General features: G+C 43.3%; 2 protein-coding genes across 15 annotated transcripts in view; one reads left to right on the top strand and one right to left on the bottom strand.

Annotated features, from left to right (window-relative positions):
- NAV2 (neuron navigator 2) overlaps positions 1 to 21,150 on the top strand; it is a 767,244-nt gene that overhangs the window by 579,812 nt on the left and 166,282 nt on the right. For all 14 annotated transcript variants that reach the window (XM_015434980.4, XM_065528383.2, XM_074014039.1 and 11 more), the window contains 3 exons: positions 3,718 to 3,830; positions 10,069 to 10,177; positions 12,340 to 12,729. In XM_015434980.4, coding sequence (XP_015290466.2) covers positions 3,718 to 3,830; positions 10,069 to 10,177; positions 12,340 to 12,729 — 612 coding nt within the window. The remainder of the gene's footprint in view (positions 1 to 3,717; positions 3,831 to 10,068; positions 10,178 to 12,339; positions 12,730 to 21,150) is intronic.
- On the bottom strand, positions 7,040 to 7,405 carry LOC135967044 (small ribosomal subunit protein eS27-like). The gene has a single exon (XM_065528390.2). It carries the CDS (start codon positions 7,369 to 7,371, stop codon positions 7,117 to 7,119), a length of 255 nt encoding a protein of 84 aa, XP_065384462.1. The 5' UTR covers positions 7,372 to 7,405; the 3' UTR covers positions 7,040 to 7,116.

Genomic DNA, 21,150 nt, shown 5'->3' with positions numbered 1-21,150 from the left:
AGTGGCACCATCTCGGCTCACTGCAACCTCCACTTCCCAGGTTCAAACAATTCTCATGCCTCAGCTGGGGCTACAGGTGCATGCCACCACACCCGGCTAATTTTTTTTTTTTTTAATTTTAATAGAGAAAGGATTTCACCATGTTGCCCAGGCTGGTCTTGAACTCCTAAGCTCAGTGCTAGGATGACAGCCATGAGCCACTGCGCCCAGCCATGAACTGCTTTTAATACAATTGTTCTCTGAAGTATGGAGGCAACTGAATAGCTCCACATGAAATTTTTATAATTCCAGTAGCGTTATTAGTCTTGAGGTAATACATATTCAAGATTCACAGATTCTGTATTTGCATTTTCAAAATTAAAATATGACAGTCTTTGATCACCATCAATCCCATTCCTTCTTTTTTTGTTGTTCGCTATAATTTGAAAGATTATAAAACATATAACCTCTTTTTATTTCAAGGTTTTCTATCAGAAGAAAAGTCTTAATGATAAAGAGCAAAAGTCTGACAAAGAGGAGGAAGAGGAAAATGTCTAGGATGTGGATCTGGATCTGACTAGCCCCGTTTTTATGTTAATACCCGCTCTGGGTAACGTCCTTCTGTCCCCTCTGAGGTGCCTTCATCTTTAGGGGAGTCTGGGAAGTGACGCTGGAACCAAGAGCACCAGGATAGAAATCAGGACACCTGGGCCTTGTCCTTTATCAGCCCTTCGTTCCTTCTGAGGTCTTGGGTACCAGCTGAAGGAACAGTTATTGATCGAGTGTGGGCAGAGAGTCTGCTAAGGGCTTTCTACCTCTTAGCTCACTTCATTCTTCCCACACCTCCATGAGCTAGCAGCTTAGGGGTAAATTACACAATTTGCCCCAAGTCACAGAATTAGACTAGAGGAGCTCATGTTTAAAACCAAGTGTGGACTGGGCATGGTGGCTCACACCTGAAATCCCAGCACTTTGGAAGGTCAAGGTGGGTGGATCACTTGAGGTCAGGAGTTCAAGACCAGCCTGGCTAACATGGTGAAACCCTATCTCTACTAAAAATACAAAAATTAGCCTGGTGAGGTGGCACACACCAGTAGTCCCAACTACTCAGGACGCTGAGGCATGAGAATCCCTTGAACCTGGGAAGCGGAGGTTGCAGTGAGCCATGATCATGCCATTGCACACCAGCCTGGGCAACAGAACGAGACTCTGTCTCAAAAACAAACAAACAAAAAGCCAAGTCTATCTAACTAGTGAGACCAGGCTCTTAACCACCAGTCTTGACTCTAAATCACTTTATCTTCATTGTCTTCATCTGGAAAGTGAGAAGTTTGGATTAGATTAGATTCTATAAATTAGTTTATTCTCCTTTTCTGCTCTAACATTCTCTCCCTCAAGCTTATGGTCCACTATATATAACTTATAATTGCTCCCCCCAGCAAAACCTCTCCATGTTAAAGTTGTTACCAAGGAGTAAAGGGAAGATGGGTCATTTTTTAAAAAATCACTCAGAATGAATTATATTTATCAATTCAGAAGTACAGTAGACCCCTCTATCACTTTATAGTTTACTAAGAGTTGTGTGTCACATACCTTTGATTTTTATAGAACCAGAGGAGGGTGCTATTATTATCCCCATTGTACAGATGAGGATGCTGAGATTCAAAGAGGTGAAGTGACTTAACTCAAATTTGCATGCTAACAAGTTACAGATCTTAGAAATGGAGCTAGTCAAATATTTAGACTTCCAAGTCTAATGTTCCTTCTAATACCTAGCATCTTCTGAGACTTAAACATTTCTTATTTATCCAGTCAACACGCCCTTCTTGTGTTGCCTGTGCAGCATATGAACTTGAACTAACCTTTGCCTCTGGAGAGCTCTCAATCTAATTGAGGAAAGATTTACTTATTAGATCACATTTTAGCCAACAGGAGAATAAGGAGAGTGCTATAGGATCACATTTTAGCCAACAAGAGAATAAGGAGAGTGCTATAGGAACTCCTGGCAAGGAGTCAAGGAAGGCTGTCAGGCAAAGATGACATGGAAGCTGCATCTTAAAGACAGATTAGGAGTGAACTAAGGAAGGAGGAGAAGGGCCTTTAGGCAGAGAGGTTGCAGTTACTACAAAGATAAACCTGTTAAAGGCATGTGGACAGAAGCCACATGTGGGCGGAGCATAGTAGAGCTGTATGTAAAGGGTTAGAAAGGCAGGTGATGGGGCTGGAAATAAAGGAAGAAGGTGGCCATCGTCTACCACAATAAGGAGTTTAGACCTTGTTCTGTGGGTAATGGAAACCACTGAAGACGGTGATGTCATCACGTAAGTTTTACAGAAGTCAGTGAAGAATCGTGTGGGGAGTAGACCAAACTTAGGAAGAGTGTAGAATGGAGATCACAGATTCAGCTGCCTAATTGGCCTCTAAATGGTCATCTAGATGGGTGGCTCAGGGTGAGCAAGGCTGTGGCAGAGGGAGCCACACCTCTTTAGAGGGTGCAGCCACCACTTGGCACCAGCAGGTGGCGATCTACAATAACAAAGGCTCTGTCTTTCCCAGGCTTTATTGTTTTTACTGGACGAAGGCAGAAATCTAGATATTTATTGTGAAATATCCCAATTTTTAAATGTTGAACTAATTTTAAAACTTTAAAATATTATGCAGACCAGTAGGAATAAATTGGGCTGGTTTCCATACTGGGCTGCCATTTGCAACCTCTAGGTGTGAGGTACCTGTTTCAAAGCACTCTTAAGGCCTCAGTAGAAATGAAGAGGGCTTGGACCCTGGCTGGAGGTGAAAGGAGCACAGGCATTATGAAATCCTTTAAAGGCAAATATAATAGAATTGAGAACAATGGCCTCAGTAGGAAGAAGAAAGGAGGGAAGAACGGTTGGATGACTTGAGGTTTATCAGTACATCCCCCATCGTCCATTCTCACTCTTGGCAAACGTTTTCCTCACAGATAGTAAAATCGGTTGAATTAGTTCAGGATGCCAGTGCGTTAATAATGTTACATGCAGGGTCATGCATCTGAATGTAATTATGCATTTACATGCCATGCCTGAATGAGCAGAGGTAGCTGTGACAAGAAAACATTGCATGAAGCCGTTGCTTCAATTTGCTTGACAAATAAGGGCATGGAGAGGGTTTGGGGAAGTACAGATTTCAGTCGAGTGTTGAAATAATGATCAAGGAGACCTTTCATGTCAGAAGAACTGAGCTCTGAATCAGAGACCTGGAGGGCAAACACACCTGCTTGGCACCCACTTCCAACTGGTTTTATGGTCACCTTTATAGAGAAAACCATGTCAGGATGATTTTGGGGTGGGGGTGCTGTTAATAGAGTCATCTTTATGTTTGACTTGTTGGCGTTGCTGGTTACTTAGAAGTTGTTCTTTGGCATAGGTTAAATTATCCAAACCACCCAGTACCCTCCAGCGTGTGTCTGGCTAGACCTAGCATCCTGAGGGAGGTTCAGAGAAGCATTCCCCAGTGAGGGATTACAGACTCTCCATCCGGGCAATGAGAAGTTTATCTTTTACAGTTCGGTGGCTCTCTCTGTTCTTAGGACATTGCTCCACATACGGCTAATGAATTATTTAGCGTCAGTCCGCTCGTCGGCTCTGTTCTGAAGCTTCTTGCTATAGGAGGTAATGGTGAGGGCTGTGGTTAGACCACAGTGGTCCAGACGTGGTAGTTGCCTCTCATGACAAGTATGTCTGCTTTGGTTTGTGTGTGAAGGTCTCAGACGGACACTGAAGGGAATGTTACCGCCGAGTCAGGCTCAACGGGTGTGAACATGGAGCCCAGCCACTTCACCAAGACTGGACAGCCTGCTCTGGAAGAACTCACTGGTGAGTATGGAGCCCCAGAAATCTGTGTCTGTTGGTGATGAGGCCTTCCATGCAATACCTGCTGGAACAGCATGAACCCAGCTTGATTACAAGTTGCGTTATGGTTGCATTGACTTTGAGCTAAACAAACTTTCTTTCTTTTTTGTTTCCTATTATTTTTCTTCTTCTTTTTCTTCCCTTTACTCTCCCTCTTACAGTTTCTTCCCTCCTCCCCAGAATTGTAAACAAATCTCTTACTGGTGTGCAAATCCTGTTTTTAAGATATATTCAATTTTATTCATTTAGGGGCTCTGGACTCCACTGATACTTAACTTTGAATCTTCTTGTTTACTCTTCAGATAAAGTTGCTTTTCAACAAGATTTAGAATAGTGGATTTCGTTCCTGTATAGAAGCACTGATTTAAAATGTGTTCTTAGAGTCCTACATGAATGGGGGGGGAAAAATTGTAACATGCTTCTTTTTACCAGAAACAAAAAAAGAAATGTAAATTGTATTTAATTGTAACATAGACAATGATGATTACAAGAACATTATACTGTATGACAGCATAAAATCCACAGTCGTCGTATAGTTAATTCTATAAGCATTTATTTATGGACACTATACTGTCACATTCTTAATTAAAGAAGAAAAGTCACACCTTAATTAGTATTCTTACTACAGTGGATTCCAAGCTGCCATCTTCTCTGTCTCTTTTCCCCATTCCCCAACTCTGTGTCCCATGCTCCAGCAACTTCTAGTCAGGGAAGTGAGTGGTAAGCCATTGATTTATTAGTGGCTGTGTCACTCTTCTCATATCTTACCACTTCCACAGTCGAGTTAAAAACTGAATCCATGCTTAAAATCTATTTATTAAACTGAATATCCCTGACTACAGCATTTTAATAGCCACGTTACAGCTGTGGAATTGCTCTGCAGCCCAGTGATTGAACCTTACCCATCTCGCAATTAGCCCCAACAATTAATTTCAGAGGATCTGGGTGATCTATTTCCTTCTGATTCCACTGGCTGGGCACAGAGATGGTGCAGAGATTCTTCAAGCCATTTGTAAGCAATCCATCTTAGAATGATTCGGGCCCCACATTTGGGATTGATTTTGTTTCCTTCTCTTTGAGGTTTGTAGCTTTCTTGCATGTGAGTACATGGATAGCATAGGAAAAGGACCAGCAATGAGAAGGGTGTGGAGTTCAGATGACTGCTCAAGTCTCCATGTACATTCCAGATTGTGTTCTGATGTGCAGACATCAAAAGAACGAGGCCAACGCTTCAGATCCCAGCATGGTTCAGATATGTGGCTCGTGGAGTGGTGTGGATTCCTGTCAGACATTGAGTCTCAGCAAAATCCACATTGGAAAAGCAAAAGCAGGAGCCAGAGAATATTCCAAATATTACTTAGATTTCAGAGTGACAGATTGCAGTATGTGATCTTCCCCTAATTTTTCTTTTTATCTCCATGTCTCCACTGTACCGAGCCTTAAGAACTCAGAAACCCTGAGATTCTGTCAGATGGCTTTGGGGAAGAGACTTGTGCAGCCAGTAGTGCTTGACTATTCACTCTTTGGTGTCAAATCAAATGGGGTTGGTCACTAATGAAAATTCCTTATCAGGGTGACATGTCTTTATATTCAAGCAGTAGAAATCATACTTGTGACTATGTTGAATTTTTTTTTGGAGAGACTGAATAATAAATAGCATGACGTTGAATTTAACTTACCCACAGCCAATCCTTTGAAATGACAGTGAATGGTAGGACTATTTAGAAATGGACATTTATAACTATTTGGTCAATCGCTTGGTTCTTTCCCTTATGCAAATGGGTGGGTTTTCCTATGGTATGTGATCATGTATAGAGCATTATAGTTGAAAAATGCATCTTGGATGATAGAATTGAAGGAATCACATACACCTGCTTATCATCCTGCTCATGAATTCCTTCTAAAGCTTGCTGGTGACTATCTTTCAGCCTCTGCTTGAATATTTCTTGGACAGAATGTTGTTCCTTCATAAGGCAGCCCTTTATTTTTTTGCTGTTGTTGACGGCTTCGTCAGTTAATGGAGTTCTTTATTCTTACATTTCCAATCACCGATATAATTCAGCCTTCTGAAGCCCCAGACAGTTTTCATTCTTTTTCATGTTGTAACATATCCCTTAAGGTTTCTTTATTTCCAAGTAAAAATCCTGGATTTTTTCCATGGTCCTTTTGTAACACCTTGATATCCTCCAAACTCAGTCATATTTGGTCGCAATGTGATGCTCTCCCAATCATGACTAGTGGCTTGAGCATCGTTGGCAAAGTCCAGATCGCTACAGGTAGACACTAAATTTTTAAGACCTCTCCGAATCTATGAGCTGAAAGCTCCCAGCTGTTTCCACTGGAACTCAATTGTGTTTTTATTGTGTTCAGGCTGTGAGTTAGTGGGTAAATCCTACATTCAGGTCATTGTCAGAGGAGGCATAATTGGCAGTTCCGAATGTGATCACCTAAGCATGTCAAGTGGGTTACTGTTTTGTGTTCTTACATTACCCTTGGGGTCTGATGTAGCACCCTGGAGGAGGGCAAATATTTCCCAGCAGGACCCACAAGAGGGAAACAGGACACTCACATTTCCTGAACCCTCATTTTGTGCTGTGTGCCATCTCATCTGACTCTCACTCTAACCCTTCTAGCAAAGGGTTTTTATGTCCATTTTACAAATGAGATCTAGGGTCAAGTGGTTAATACACAGCACTGCCACAATTCAAATATTTATCTGTGGAAATGTGAAGTCCATGCTTTTCCTTTAACTGCACACTGACCAAACATGTGTTGCATAATAAACATTTCTTAGACCTCTATAAATTGTGTGGGGGTTACCAAAAGGAAAGATGAGACACCATCCCCAACTCAAAGATCTTTGACTTTCTGTCTGGGTGCAGTGGCTATACCTGTAATCCCAGCACTTTGGGAGGCCAAGGCGAGAGGATTGCTTGAGGCCAGGAGTTTGCGACTAGCCCAGGCAACATAGAAGACTCCGTCTCTGCAAAGAAAACAAATTAGCCAGGCATTGTGGTGCATCCGTGCAGCCCTAGCTACATGGGAGGGTGAGGTGGGAGGATTGCTTGAGCCCAGGAGTTTGAGGCTGCATTGAGCTATGATCACAGCACTGCACTCCAGCCTGAGGAACAGAGCAAGACTCTGTCTCTAAAAAATAAAACAAAATAGTTGAATTTCTTTCTTTCTTTTTTTTTTTATCCAAAATGTGTTTATTGAGATGGTTTCCCACTCATCTTGATTCAGAGTGCCTTTAGTGCTGCTTCCTCCTAAAGGAACATCCTTCTGTAAGCCTTGCTTTTCCTCCTGTAGGCTGGCAGAGGACAGTGGAGCAGCCAACACACAAAACTACCGTTTGTGCATGGCTAAAGACCGTGGTGATTTTATAGCATCCTGGGCATTTCACATCCATGAAGTAGGAACTGGGGCTCTGCACCAGGCGTTTCTTCTTGTGTTTCCTCTTCTCCTCTTCTGGGGAGGGATGAAGGAGATCCTTTGCAAGAGGCATGTTCTCGTGTGGGTAGGTCGTCACCGCCAGAAAGGAATAGTTGAATTTCTAATGGTGGGTTAAGACCATTAATAGAGTGATGGATAAGTAAATGTGGTTACTATATTTTGTGTGTGTGGTTAAGGTAATTAGTTGAGGTAATTTGTAAACCTATGCCTAGATTTAGCCTCATAATCGATGTTTTCTAAAGGGCCTAGAGCTAACCTAAGAATATTTTTTAGCAGGCTTATATACATAAAATGTGGCCAAATTGGCAGTAAAAGATTTCACTGATAGCCCAGAAGGTAGATGCAGTTACATTCCTCCAAAGTCATTAGGGGAAGGTATAATAGACATTCATCTTTGCTTTTGTTTAAAAACACATACATATATATGTATTTTAAAGCACTGGGAGGGAAATGCAAGTTTGGCCACTTTTCAGATAAGAGAAAAATGCCTTCCAAATTTCCTTGGGTTAAAAGGTGGAAGGAGAAATTGGAAAGCACTTGCATTTTCAAGTAAATTTCCTCCATGAAATCATGGGTATGTCATTTACTCCATCCCAGCCTCCAGGCACCACCATGCTACGAACAACCTAAGGAAGTTGTCATCTATCTCAGAAGAAAAGTTAATTCTATTACATTTCTTAGCTGCCCAGTCCCCTGTTAATGACAATTGTTGGAAGTTCAACCTGGTGTCTGATGTCAATTCTACTTGCTGCTGCTTCGTGTCTAATGCAAATTCCACTTGTGCTATGTTCCAGATGGAGATTTCTTTGAAAATATTGCTCAACACTTGAAAATAGTCCTAGGCTTTTAAAGACCCATGTTTGTGCTTCTTCAGTCTTCTCAGCTGTCCCTAAAATTACTCTGAGGGAGAAAATGTATAATTCTATTAATCATTATTATAGTTATTGTCCCTCTCCTCCTCCCATTGTAAGGCTAAAATGAATGGAACTAGGCCATGTGTGGTGTCTCACGCCTATAATCCCAGCACTTTGGGAGGCCAAGGCAGGAGGATCACCTGAGGTGAGGAGTTCGAGACCAGCCTGGCCAACATGGTGAAACCCCGTCTCTACTAAAAACAAACAAAAAAAATTAGCCAGATGTGGTGGCAGGCACCTGTAATCCCAGCTACTCAGAAGGCTGAGGCGGAAGAATCGCTTGAACCCAGGAGGTGGATGTTGCTGTAAGCTGAGATCGTGCCACTGCACTCTAGCCTGGGCGACAGAGCAAGACTCTGTGTCAAAAAAATGAAATGGAATTGCCAGAGAACCCAAAACAAGACTGCGCTGTGTCCTAACTTGTGTGTGGCATGTTTCTCATGGTACACTAGTGCCAGGTCAGCTCAAATGCTGCTCAGCCAAGTGTCTTCTGGAAAGTTTTGCCCAGGGAATGGAAGGCTGTGGTCCTAACAAAGAGGAACCCAGCTGTCTGTTTCTTTCTTTTCTTTTCTTTCCATTTTTCTTTTCTTTTCCTTCCCTTTCACTTTTCCTTTCTCCTTTTCTTTTCTTTCTCCCTTCCCTTCCCTTTCTTTCCTTTCTTCTTTTCTTTCTTTCCTTTCTTTTCTGTCTGACTGACTGGCTGTCTGTCTTTTCTTGCTTGCTTGCTTGCTTGCTTGCTTGCTTGCTTTCTTGCCTTCTTGCCTTCTTGTCTTTCTTTCTCTTCTTTCTTTCCTCATTTCCGTCTTTCCTTTCTCCCTTCCTCCCTTCCTCCCTTCCTCCCTTCACTCTCTGTTACCCTGGCTGGATTGCAATGGCACAATCTTGGTTGACTGCAACCTCTGCCTCCTAAACTAAAGACATCGTCCAACCTTAGATTCCAGAGTAGCTGGCACTACAGGTGTATGCCATCAGATGGGGTTTTGCCATGTTGCCCGGGCTGGTCTTGAACTCCTGGGCTCAAGCGATCCATCTGCTTTGGCTTCCAAAATGCTCGGATTATAGGCGTGAGCCACTGCGCCCGGCCCCCAGCTGTTTCTTGAAGGCTCCCTGCTCTAGAGCACCAGCTGGCTTGTGTTGAGTGCTTATGGTGAGCACTGTGCTAAGGGAAATCCCGGCTTGATCCCAGTTTGTCTCCACAAATGTCCTTTGAGGTCAGTACTACCACTGTGTTCCTTTTAGAAAAGTGAAATCTGAAGGACAGAGAGGACCAGCACCTTCCCCACAGTCACACAGCCAGTAAGTAGAGGAGCTTGAATTTGAGGTGACATAACACATCTAACAATGAAGAAAGCAATCTTTCTCTGTATAAATATTTGTGATTAACAGGTGCAGATCTTCTAGCTACTGCAAGCTATCCTTGCAAAGTAGGGCCTAAGATAGCTGCATATTATCACCAATAGGTGAACAAACAAAATGCTCCACTCATTTTTGCATGGGCAGAAAATGACTACCTGGTCGGACCTAACCTGAGCGTGTCTCTGCTGGAGACACTGTGGAAATGTGTTTACATCTCAGACTAGGCACTTGGCTTCTCCCACACGCTAGACTTCACCTATTTAAGGAGGCACCTGAAGGAAGAATCTCCTTGGACTTCACACTTCCTTTGGGTTTCCATTCACACTTCCATTCAATCATTCATTCATTCTCAAATCCTTATTAAGCACCCACAGCGAGGCACATACTGAGTATAGTTATGGTCACAGACATGGATGCTGCCCTTATGAAGCTCAGGGTTGGTCAGAGAATTAAACTAATCTTAACCCTCGTCTTTCCAGGGGAAGATCCTGAGGCTCGGCGGCTGCGGACAGTGAAGAACATCGCTGATCTGCGGCAGAATTTGGAGGAAACCATGTCCAGTTTAAGGGGAACTCAGGTTACACACAGGTATCTGCAGTGTGAATTACTTTACTGAACTAGCTGGTATGTTAATTTTCTACTGTGTTTGTTCATAGCATTAGCAAAGCGATTTGGTTATAATGGATCAATAGCCTCGCTTTCCAAATGTGCCGGAATTCACAAAGAATGCCATACAACATGCAGAAGAGAATTATAGGAAACAAAAATTAGTATAGACAGATTTTTCCCAAAAGCAGAAGGTTGCTAAATCCATTCAACAAATGATACTGTAGACCAGCTCTATTTAAATTTCACTTTACTTGCATTTTCTAAAACTATCTGGTGCTGTTGAAATGAGCAGGTGAACTGTATTTGACCTGTGTGATAAACTGAATAACTTGAATTCCTACCCACTCTTCTGATATGCAGCACTCTGTAATATTGTTAGTCATGCACGTGCATAAAACATGTAAGGAAACATTTATAAAAACTTATGATCGTGTTTAAACTCTGATTTAGTTGGATGAAATCTAGGATTATATTGGAAACATTTATCAGGTACTTTCATTGTTGAACAAGAAGTTGAAGAGGATGCAACCCTGGGATGTCCTTTGTGATTTGGGCAGGAGGAGGTTTTATAGTATGTGGAAATCAAGGAAAGTTCTCGTTGTCCCCACTGAGCTTCCACAGAGTCTCCTTTGCTTCTCCAATTTCAGTTTCTTTGATAAGTGGCTATGGCAAGGAAACCACAGGGCTTCCACTGTCAGCAGTTTTGGCAGATTGGGGTTAACCACTGTGGGTTCCATCTCCAATAGGACTGAGGCCCAAAACAAGGGGTCCAATCCGAGAAAAATAAGGCCACTTCCAAGATCAGAGGAAAACAAAAACAGCTTAAGGGAGCAAATTGGCTCTTCCAGAGGAGAGTAAACTCAGGGGTTTGGGGGTGGTACCGTCTTAAACCTTTAGGTATCTGAATGAAGGGAGTCAGATATTGGATCTCGTGACTCTACCATTAGTGTGAAACATCCGTCTTTCCACCGTCGTCACTGACACTGACTTAATGTTGGCATAGCAGTTTCACGGTGGCATGGTAATTATGACAGGAGGGAAGACTTCAGTGGTTTCTTCTGCAGGGTAGAATCTCACTCTCTTTGCTCAGTGAGGAAATTGCAGTTTTCCTGTGAAAGTATAGATGATAGTTTTGACTGGGCTGCAAGAAACTGTGGCGCTGTGAAGACAGTGGAAGACGGACTCTGCCAAGAGATTGAGCTCATCCTTGGGCAGATTCTGGTCCGTGTAACTTGATTGAAGAGGGAACTCAAGCCCAGGCATTTACCAATCTTTCCAGACTTTTTGGATGAAATCTGTGAAAAGCAAAAGTCTGGGGGAAGTGAACCTCAGAGGGTTACAAAATTAGAACTGTGTCCACTGCTCAGTTGGGAGGGAGCTGAGGATGTAAAATGTGGTATCAGGAACTCCTGGTGGGTGGAGAATCCCACCCTTAGGAAAAGAGGGCTGTGATACGACATCCTAGAATGAATGGGCAAGCAGGAACCTTCGTGCCCCATCCTAATCAGCTCAGCATTTTCTAGTATTTTCTTTCCCAGAATGGAAAGAAAATTCTTTTTTTGGGTAGGGGAGGGGGATGGAGTCTCACTCTCTGTCGCCAGGCTGGAGTGCCGTGACGCAATCTGGGCTCACTGCAACCTCCGCCTCCTGGGTTCAAGCGATTCTCCTGCCTCAACCTCCCGAGTAGCTGGGACTACAGGTGCGTGCCACCAGGCCCAGCTAATTTTTGCATTTTTAGTAGAGATGGAGTTTCACCATGTTGGCCAGGATGGTCTTGATCTCTTGACTTCATGATCCACCCACCTCGGCCTCCCAAAGTGCTGGGATGACAGGCGTGAGCCACTGCATCCGGCCTGGAAAGAAAATTCTAGCAGTTAAGGTCATTTAATTAAAGGAATTTGTTTCTTGTACCATGTTTTAGCAGGGAAAGTCTCCAGTAGGCTTTTCAGAATGTTATGTAGATGTGCGGCTTTCCTTTTTCATTTTGAGCAGGGGAAGCACACCAGGTGGTACATGGGGCCAGCTGTTTTATCTTATTTTATATATGAGGAGTATTTCATAATTCTAAATAATTAAAGAACATATAAACTGTGAAGGATACTAGGTACCTTTGAGTCTAATCAGGTTGGTTTTGTTTCTAGCACATTGGAAACCACGTTTGACACCAATGTCACTACGGAGATGAGTGGCCGCAGCATACTCAGCTTGACAGGGAGGCCCACACCTCTGTCCTGGAGACTGGGCCAGTCCAGCCCTCGGCTCCAAGCAGGAGATGCCCCCTCAATGGGCAACGGGTACCCCCCTCGAGCCAACGCCAGCCGGTTCATCAACACTGAGTCAGGTCGCTACATGTACTCCGCCCCTCTGAGAAGGCAGCTGGCCTCCCGGGGCAGCAGCATCTGCCACGTGGATGTCTCAGACAAGGCGGGAGATGAGATGGACCTGGAAGGCATCAGCATGGACGCCCCTGGCTACATGAGCGATGGGGACGTTCTGAGCAAGAACATCCGGACCGATGACATTACAAGCGGGTGAGTACCCAGGGCCGCCCTTTTTCCCAGAGAGAAAGCAAGCTTGGCACCTGGCTTCCCTTTTGTAGGGCTCTGTTTGAGTCTTCCGGAGGAGGTCAAACTTTCTGCTATCCATATCAAAGGCTGTGTGGCATGGAGGGAGACGCTGCTGGGCTGTGAGTCTGAAGGCCTGGGTAGTCCAGGCTTGGCCAGTAACTCACAAACAGCAGAGTGACACCCGAAAACAAACCATGTCGCGTTAGTCCCTTAAACCAAACCTTGCACTAAGGATGGAATCCTTGCAGGTTACACGACCTCCCTAGGCCTATGAGATTTGGCCTGTACCTACCTTTTAGATCTCATCTTCCTCTCTCCTACCTGTTTCCCTGCTGCAGCTGTCCCTGTCAGTCCTCAATCTTGTCAAACTCTTTTCCACCTCACAGCCTTGCACGCTGTTTCTCAGCCTGGATTCTGCTTCCCAGATCTTTGTGTGGTAGGTCCTTCTTGCTGCTCAGCTGACACCTCCTTGGAGGGGCCCTCCTTGACCGTGCAATTTGAAGTAGGTGTGTGTATGCCCTAGGCATCTCCACCACTCTGTGGCAGGCTCATTTGGAAGCTTGTCACTATTTGAAATTAGCCTGATTATGTGTATATCCTTTATTGCCTCCCAGCCCTCTCCTACTTGCAGCAATAAGCACCACAAAGCAAGGACTTGTCTTGTTCGTTCACCGCAGAATCCCCAGTGTGTTGTGTATAATAGGAGCTCATAAATATTGCTAAGTCAATGAACATGTGAATCAGTGAATGAACAAACCCAGCCTCCCTGTTTCTCTGTGTGCTCACATATGAAGTAAAGCGGGTGATGAGATGATGTCTAAGGAAACTTTCAGGTGGAGCCTGCCATGACTGTATAGCACGAGGCCTGGCCGGCAACTTGTTCATGCTCCCCTCTCAGATCACCCTGCAGACTTAAGGTGCAGTGAGTTATTTCAGTCGCCTGAGACTTCTTCCTTCATCTGTTAACGTGACTTGCCCAGAAGTTCTCCAAGATCTTTTCCACCTCGAATGTTCTAGCTGTTAAAGTTACAGATAAGAAAAAGCAGAAATACTAATTGTGCCACTCATTTCCATGAAAGTAATGATCAAGAACCCGATGGGTGAGTCAGTATTTTTATAATTTAAATAATAGCTAACTCTCCTATATGCCAAATACAGTGCTAGATGCTTTACTTTTATACTCTCTTGTTCTATCTCCACAGCAATCCTTTGAGGTAGATGATATCACAATCCCCATTTTAGAGATGAGGAAAGTGAAGTCCAGGAAGGTTAAATAACTTGCCCAAGGGCTTGCAGCTATTAGAGACAGAGCATAATAGTGTATCATCTTGCCAACATTTTATTGCTGTATTGAAATATTACAACTACTAGAGTTTATTTCAAAATTAATTTTCCTCCGTTCTACCTCTGTGACTAGAAATGTTCTTTTATTTCATTAAAAGCTGAGGCATAGAGGTGCTTTGGTTTTCAACCTGTCACTTTTAGAACTATCTTGGGTAGGGAAATCTTTGAAAATAGGATCCACCAAACCTTTTGCAGAGGAAAAGGAAAATTTCACCTTCACCCTCTGAAGGTTCACTGGAAAATCAACTCACAAGAGGCAGATTCGTTAGAGAAAGGACATACAAATTTACTTAATATATATACACAGAAGCCTTCAGAGTAAATACCCAAAGATATAGGGAAAATTGTCCAATTTTATGCTTAGGTTCTACAAAGTATGGACAGCTGTGTAGAAATATGATTGGGCAAAAAGGGTATGATCTAATGCTAGTAGATAAAGTGGGGAATCCCGGGAAGGTCTGTCTGTCTAGATTCTTCTTGGCCCTTCTGAGCAGCATTCCTGCCTTCTGGGTATGGGGCAGAGCCCTCTCTGTAATGAAGGTTTCTACAATCAAACAAGGTGGCTCAGATAATTTCCTTATGCCCAGGATTCACACAGAAAGAAAGAGGGGAAATTAGAGTAATGGCTTGGAGGTTTTATGGCTGGCTTTGGGGCAAAAGTGTTCTGATTTCTATGGCCCACCTGGGGGCAGAGGGATTCTAGTTTCTATGGCTGGCCTCAGGGGAAATAGGATTGAGAGACCAGAGGGCAGGAAAAGGTCAGAGAAAAACTTTCGCTTCTGAAGCCTTTATTTTGTAGTGTTTTCTGAGCCCCAGCACCTTACAGTACAACAAATTTTTGCTACCTGGAATAGCTGGCGCAATTAACGGACTGAGAAATTAAATGACCTGGTCAACTTAGAGCATCATTTTTTTTTTCTAGTTTTCTACAAACATGAAAAACAATAGCATACACCTATTAACTACAACTGAATTGCGCATAATGTAATCTTTGTATTATTGTTTAGAAGACTTTTGGTATCTAGCATGGACTCAGATTTATTATTATCAATTCCCATTTTCATATACTACCAAAAAAAATCTGGCTGGTTTTGCAGTTTTTGTATCCTGTAATAAAGAGTTGAGTTTATTGTCAAACCAGTCTTAATTATAAAAAGATGGCCAGTGAATTTATTTTGCTGTAGTGTTGATTATGTCCACAAGGTGGAGACATTGAAACACTCTAACCTGAAGCTTAGCGCTAGCGGAGTGAGAAACTCCTGGTTTCTTTAACCATCCAAACCAGAGCCTTTACCTTTGCGTAAAATCACCAATGTTTACATTTCAGTTCCAGCTTTGCCAAGCTTACGTTTTAGCATGTGTGATAGCACTTAGAGCAAGTGTAGATAAAAAGTTCAGAAATGTAAGCAAAGCACCTGATTACTGAAACTGGAGAACTTTGGTCTGGTTTCTCTTCCTGTTCCTTTTAATGTAGAAATGTACCCTCAGCATGAGGAGAGGTAGCCCAGATGGTACCTAATGCTCCTTCTAGTTGTAGCATTCTAAAACACTTGTTAAGCATGTCTCCACTCTGTGGAAATGCATGTGAATTTCTGCTGTGAGGCTAAGTTACCAGTTCGTGTTTACATGCAGAGTTCAGGGCAAGACAGTTAATGTCTTTTCTACTCATATCATTTTCTTTCTATAAACTGGCAAGATTATAAATATTGAAAGGCTGGTTATTCTGTGCTTCAGAATCTGCTGAATAAGGCACTGTTGAGGCAACTGAAGTAGTGAAAGGGAAATAGGCTGAGATATCTTATTGGACAGACCAGGGCTTAAACCCTGCCCAACCTCTTGCCAGCTCTATGACGTTAGGCATGTCATTTAACTTCCCTGAGCTTTGAAGCACTACAATTAATATGGTTTTTAAACCTTCAGCTGGATTTCTCTTTGCAGTTGTATCTGATAAAGACCAAAATCCCAGTCAGGGTCTAGATGCCTTATCGCCCTCAAACATCCAGGCGCTTGGAAACAATGAAATGATTAAAGCTTTTGTCCAGATGTTTATTTGGCTTAGTAGAAACATAGCCTTGATGTATGAGTAATATATCAATCCATACAGAGGCTCTTTGAGGAAAGTTCTTGTAAAAGTTTATGACAAGTTTATTTAGAAAATCTGATATGGAAGTAAATTCTGGTTTCTAAAAACCTAAGAACTCTGTTTTTAAAGTGACGCTGTACCTTGGCTTGGCATAACAGCTATTTTTTGATGCCCCTATTCATTTTTCTGTATTGGTGTGTGCATGTGCACGTGTGTATATCCTTCAGTTCTCCCTATGGTAGGGCTGAAATTACTTTATTACCATATTACCATGTAGTTTAGCTAAGAAATTAAGAGCAAATGCCTTTTACACTTTGTGTGTGTGTGTGTGTGTGTGTGTGTGTGTGTGTGTGTGTGTGTGTCTCAAATACTTATATTGTGCCTGGTATATACCAGGCATGTCTAAGTACTTTACAGGTTGTTATTTGATCTCACTCAATCCTTTTATTGGATTGATAAATTGGGCATTGGCTATAGCGGGGAGGAAATTAAAATAACAGATGAGATTTCTCTTACTAGGTTCTGATCTGTGAAGTCAATCTTCTACTCATATTCTAAAATTCAAAGTGCCATATGGTACAGAATAAAATTAAAGGGGCAGACTCCATGTCCATATGTTTGAAATGATTTTTTTTTTCTTTTCAAAGGAGGCACTGAGTTGTACAATGTTCCAAAGTATAAATATATATCCCTTTATGGACAAAAATTGACCCTTTAAATATAACATCAGAAGTTTCTCCCTCTCAGAACCTTTGATGACTTCCCATTGCCTGTGGGAACAGATCTGAACGCCTTAACTAACTGTGGAGGCCCTTCATGGCCTTTGCCTCACCTATCTTCGCTGACTTACCCCCGACCACATTTCCCTTCACACACTCCAGACTTCCCACTGCTCTAGGCCACCTGCCACCACCAAAGGCTGGTTCCTGCATTTGCAAAGCCCTGTCTCTGGTTCCTGCATTTGCAAAGCCCTCCCTCTTGGGACATGCTGCTTTCTTCCTGGAATTCCTTTCCCCTCATGCCCATCTGACTAATCCTGAAGAAAACATCTCCCCCGTGATGTCCTCTGGGACTCCCCCAGTCAGAGTTAGCTCTGACTCACATGTTTCTGATGGTCTTGGTTCACACCTACCCTTATGTATAAGCGTTTCACTTCGCATGGGAAATGTTTGAGAGGCACTGAATGGTATTGAGGAAAGAGTATGATCTTAAAAGGCAAGCAGAATTGAGATTTAATCCTGGCTCTGCCAAGTGAACTGGAACAAGTTCTTAACATTTGAATATTAGAGACGGAGCTTGAAAAGAATAGGCAAGAATCTGAGATGCGTAAGAAATGGTGTGCGTGCGTGTGTGTGTGTGTGTGTGTGTGTGTATGTGTGTGTCTTTCTCCACTAAACTTGGAATTCCTAGCAGTCAGACAGCACTCATTATTTTTCTAAACCCAGAGACTGGGACATAGCAGGTATTTAATATTTTGAGAATGGTCTGTTCGTTCTTGATGCCTACCCTGACAGGACCTTATGCTTATATAACTCGCTACCACACGCTATGAAGCTCAATGGTTCTATTTACAGAACACTTGGAGAAAGCCAACTTAGCCTGTGGTGTCCATCTAGTGGCTGATAGAGGATGTGATGCTGCGGTTTCAATTCCTTTTCACTGTGAGTCATTGTGTTGGTTTAAAGCTCCTTCCTGGCTGGCGATATTTAGGGCTAAGGATGTTGGCTTTTGAGAATGAGGCTGATCAATAGCCTAGTGTGGAGAGAAACCAGGGTGTAAGCATTTCATCTTCCACAGTGGCTTTTTAGGGGCTGCTGTTTTCCCTCCTTGGTGGTAGGAATTACTCCATCGACAAATATGGGCACAGATGCCTGCTGGGAGACTCCATTCTTCAGAAATTGAGGAACTCATTCGTGCTGAATTAATTAAAGTCATCCCTCAGTGTCCATGAGGGATTGGTTTCAGGACCCCCAGAAAATACCAAAATCTGTGGATGCTCAAGTTTTTCATGTAAAATTGCATAGTATTGTATATTTTGTATATGTATATCCTCCTATGTATATCCTCCTATATACTTTAAATCATCTCTAGATTACCTGTAATATCTAATATAATGTAAATGCTATATGGATAGTTGTTATGCTTTATTTTTGTTTGTATTATTTGTTCATAAGAGGGTGCTTCATGCTCTCATGCATCATTAGCATGTATAATGCCCTGTACCTTTCCTTTTTTTTTTTTTTTGTTTTTGTTTTTGGAGACGGAGTCTCGCTCTGTCGCCCAGGCTGGAGTACAGTGGCATGATCTCAGCTGGCTGCAAGCTCTGCCTCCTGGGTTTACGCCATTCTCCTGCCTCAGCCCCCCGAGTAGCTGGGACTACAGGCGCCCGCCACCACGCCCAGCTAATTTTTTGTATTTTTAGTAGAGACGGGGTTTCACCGTGTTAGCCAGGATGGTCTTGATCTCCTGACCTCATGATCCGCCCACCTCAGCCTCTGAAAGTCCTGGGATTACAGACGTGAGACACCGTGCCCAGCCTATCTTTTCCTTTATTGCCTGTCAGTCGTCTCTCTGATTCCATCCAAGCAGAGGTAGTGACTTTTCTGTACGCTTCGTTGATACTTGCTGTATCTGTATTAGCACTGGTAGCACTACATCAGAATTGATTTATTAGTGTTTGTATGTATGTGTGTGTGTATACGTGTGTATGTGTGTATATGTATGCGTGTGCATGTGTGTATATATATATTTTTATATATATCTATATATATGAGATAGGAAAGACAAAACCTAAACCTGTTGTAAGTTCTAAAGGTTAAGGTCAAATCTGTCTTGAGTGCTCCTGTATCTTCATTGGCTGGCACAGTGCCTGCCTGTTCTATAGTAAGTAGTCAATAAATATTTGTTGGCTGGGCACCGTGGCTCACATCTGCAATCCCAGCACTTTGGGAGGCTGAGATGGGAGGATCATTTGAGCCTAGGAGTTCAAGACCAGCCTATGCAACATAGTGAGACCTGTTGCTACAAAAAATTTAAAAGCTGTTCGTGGTGGCATGTTCCTGTGGTCCCAGCTGAGGTGGAAGGGTCACTTGAGTCCAGGAGGTTGAGGGTGCAGCGAGGTGTCATTACACCATTGCACTCGAACCTGGGTGACAGAGAAAGACCTTGTCTCAAAAAAAATATCAAGCGAATGCTACAACTAACTTTAAGAATGGCAAGGCCAACCATATTTCTCTAAATGAATTTGTGCCTATGATTGTAGCCCCACTGAGTTTGAGGACCTAGTCACATGTCTTTCTTCTTCTGGGCCCTGTCATTTTGGACTGCCTCTAACCCTGTGAGCTTGACATTATCAGTACAAGAGAAACAGAACTAGGAACACTTGCCATGTGGACTGATGGAAGATAGACATGCCCCTGTTCATCTCTTCCTTCCTTCACTGAACATTATGGGACAAATGTGTGAGGTGTTTCTCACCAAGTCAGCATAGAACATAGCAGGCAGCACCCTGAGTCAAAGGGGGTAGATTAATAGCATGAAAGGCTCTTTCTTATCTGGTGAATCTCTCCAGACCAGACCTGGAGTGACCTTGATAGGCTGTTGTTTCTGGCGGACTGAGAGGAGAGAAAGCCAGAGTACTCCTTACAGCCTAACGCACCCTGGAGCCAAGATAAATGAATTTAGGAGAGGCTGTCCTGAAAGGCACTGATTCATGGCAGGTTCCAGCAGGGTGTGGCAGGCATCTTGAGATTTGGAAAGGATAGGTTCTTGTTTCTCTAGGCTGATCCCACTGAAATGATCTTGGCTTTTGGTGTTCTTGGAAGGCTTGGGAAGTTCAGGTTGCCAGCCAGCCAGTGGGCTGGTCTCAGTGGGATTAGGAAGATTGAGCTGTCAAGGAAAGGTAAAGACTCAGCTGTGTGGACAGACCCATCTATAGGGCTTGGTGCCAATGAATGGAAACTCTCTCTTCACAACACTCAGACATGAAATGTGTGGGTTGCTTTCCCCACACAACCAATTCTCCTACCCCAGCTGACTGTCCTATAATTCAGTTCAATTTGGACACCATCTACCTGGAGTTAGCCTAGGCCCCACAGGTTAAGGGCTCAGTTCCACAAGACTGCCACGCTCCCCCCACCGCCCTGCACACACAAACACACACTCTCTCTCTTTCTCTCTCTCTCTGTCTCCCTGTCTCTCTCCAGATGCCAATCACAAGTCCTAGGTCCCAAGGTTACCCATGCTTCTGTCCAACTTGACTGAAAATCAGGAGTTCCCAGGACCTCCCTCACATTCAGTAATGTGCTAGAATGGCTCACAGAACCCAGGGGAACACTTTTATTTACTGTGGCTGGTGTGTTTTAAAGCATATGCTAAGGATACAAATGAACAGCCAGATGAAGAGGTGCATAGTGCAAGGTGTGGGGGTGGTGCGGAGCTTCCATGCCCTCTCCATGAGTGCCATCATCCCAGCACCCCTGTGTGTCCACCAACCTGGAAGCTCTCTGAGTCCCATAGTTGAATGTTTTTTGGAGACTCTATTATATAGCCATGACTAGTTAAATCATTGGCCATTAGCAATTAAGTCCATCTCCAGCCCTTCCTTACTGTCTTGGAGGTCAGAAGGCAGGAATGAAAGTTCCGATGCTCTAATCACATGGTTGGTTTGTCTCGCAACCAGCTTCTATCCTCCAAGAGTCACCACAGTAGCAGAAGCCCAGGTATGTTTGAAAGGGGTTTGCTATGAATAACAAAAGATGCTCCTCTTACCCCATCAAGAAATTCCAAAGACTTAGGAGCTCTGTGCCAGACACGAGGAGCAGAGACCAAATATATATTTCTCATTATGTCACCGCAAGTCACTTGCCGCTAATGCACTGCCCTCCTCTTAAAACAGACAAACTTAAAAGATGCAACGAGGCTCCGAGGTGAAGGTACAGGCCCAGAGCAGCCCAATA

The sequence above is a fragment of the Macaca fascicularis genome, chromosome 14 (genome assembly GCF_037993035.2).
Source record: "Macaca fascicularis isolate 582-1 chromosome 14, T2T-MFA8v1.1".
NCBI classification, from domain to species: Eukaryota; Metazoa; Chordata; class Mammalia; order Primates; family Cercopithecidae; genus Macaca; species Macaca fascicularis.
Note: the sequence above shows the minus strand (reverse complement) of the source record. Positions and strands in the feature narration are given on the sequence as shown.

What these genes read in the sequence shown, in the direction of transcription:
- LOC135967044 (XM_065528390.2), bottom strand. Translation starts at nt 7,371, where the DNA reads ATGCCTCTTGCAAAGGATCTCCTTCATCCCTCCCCAGAAGAGGAGAAG.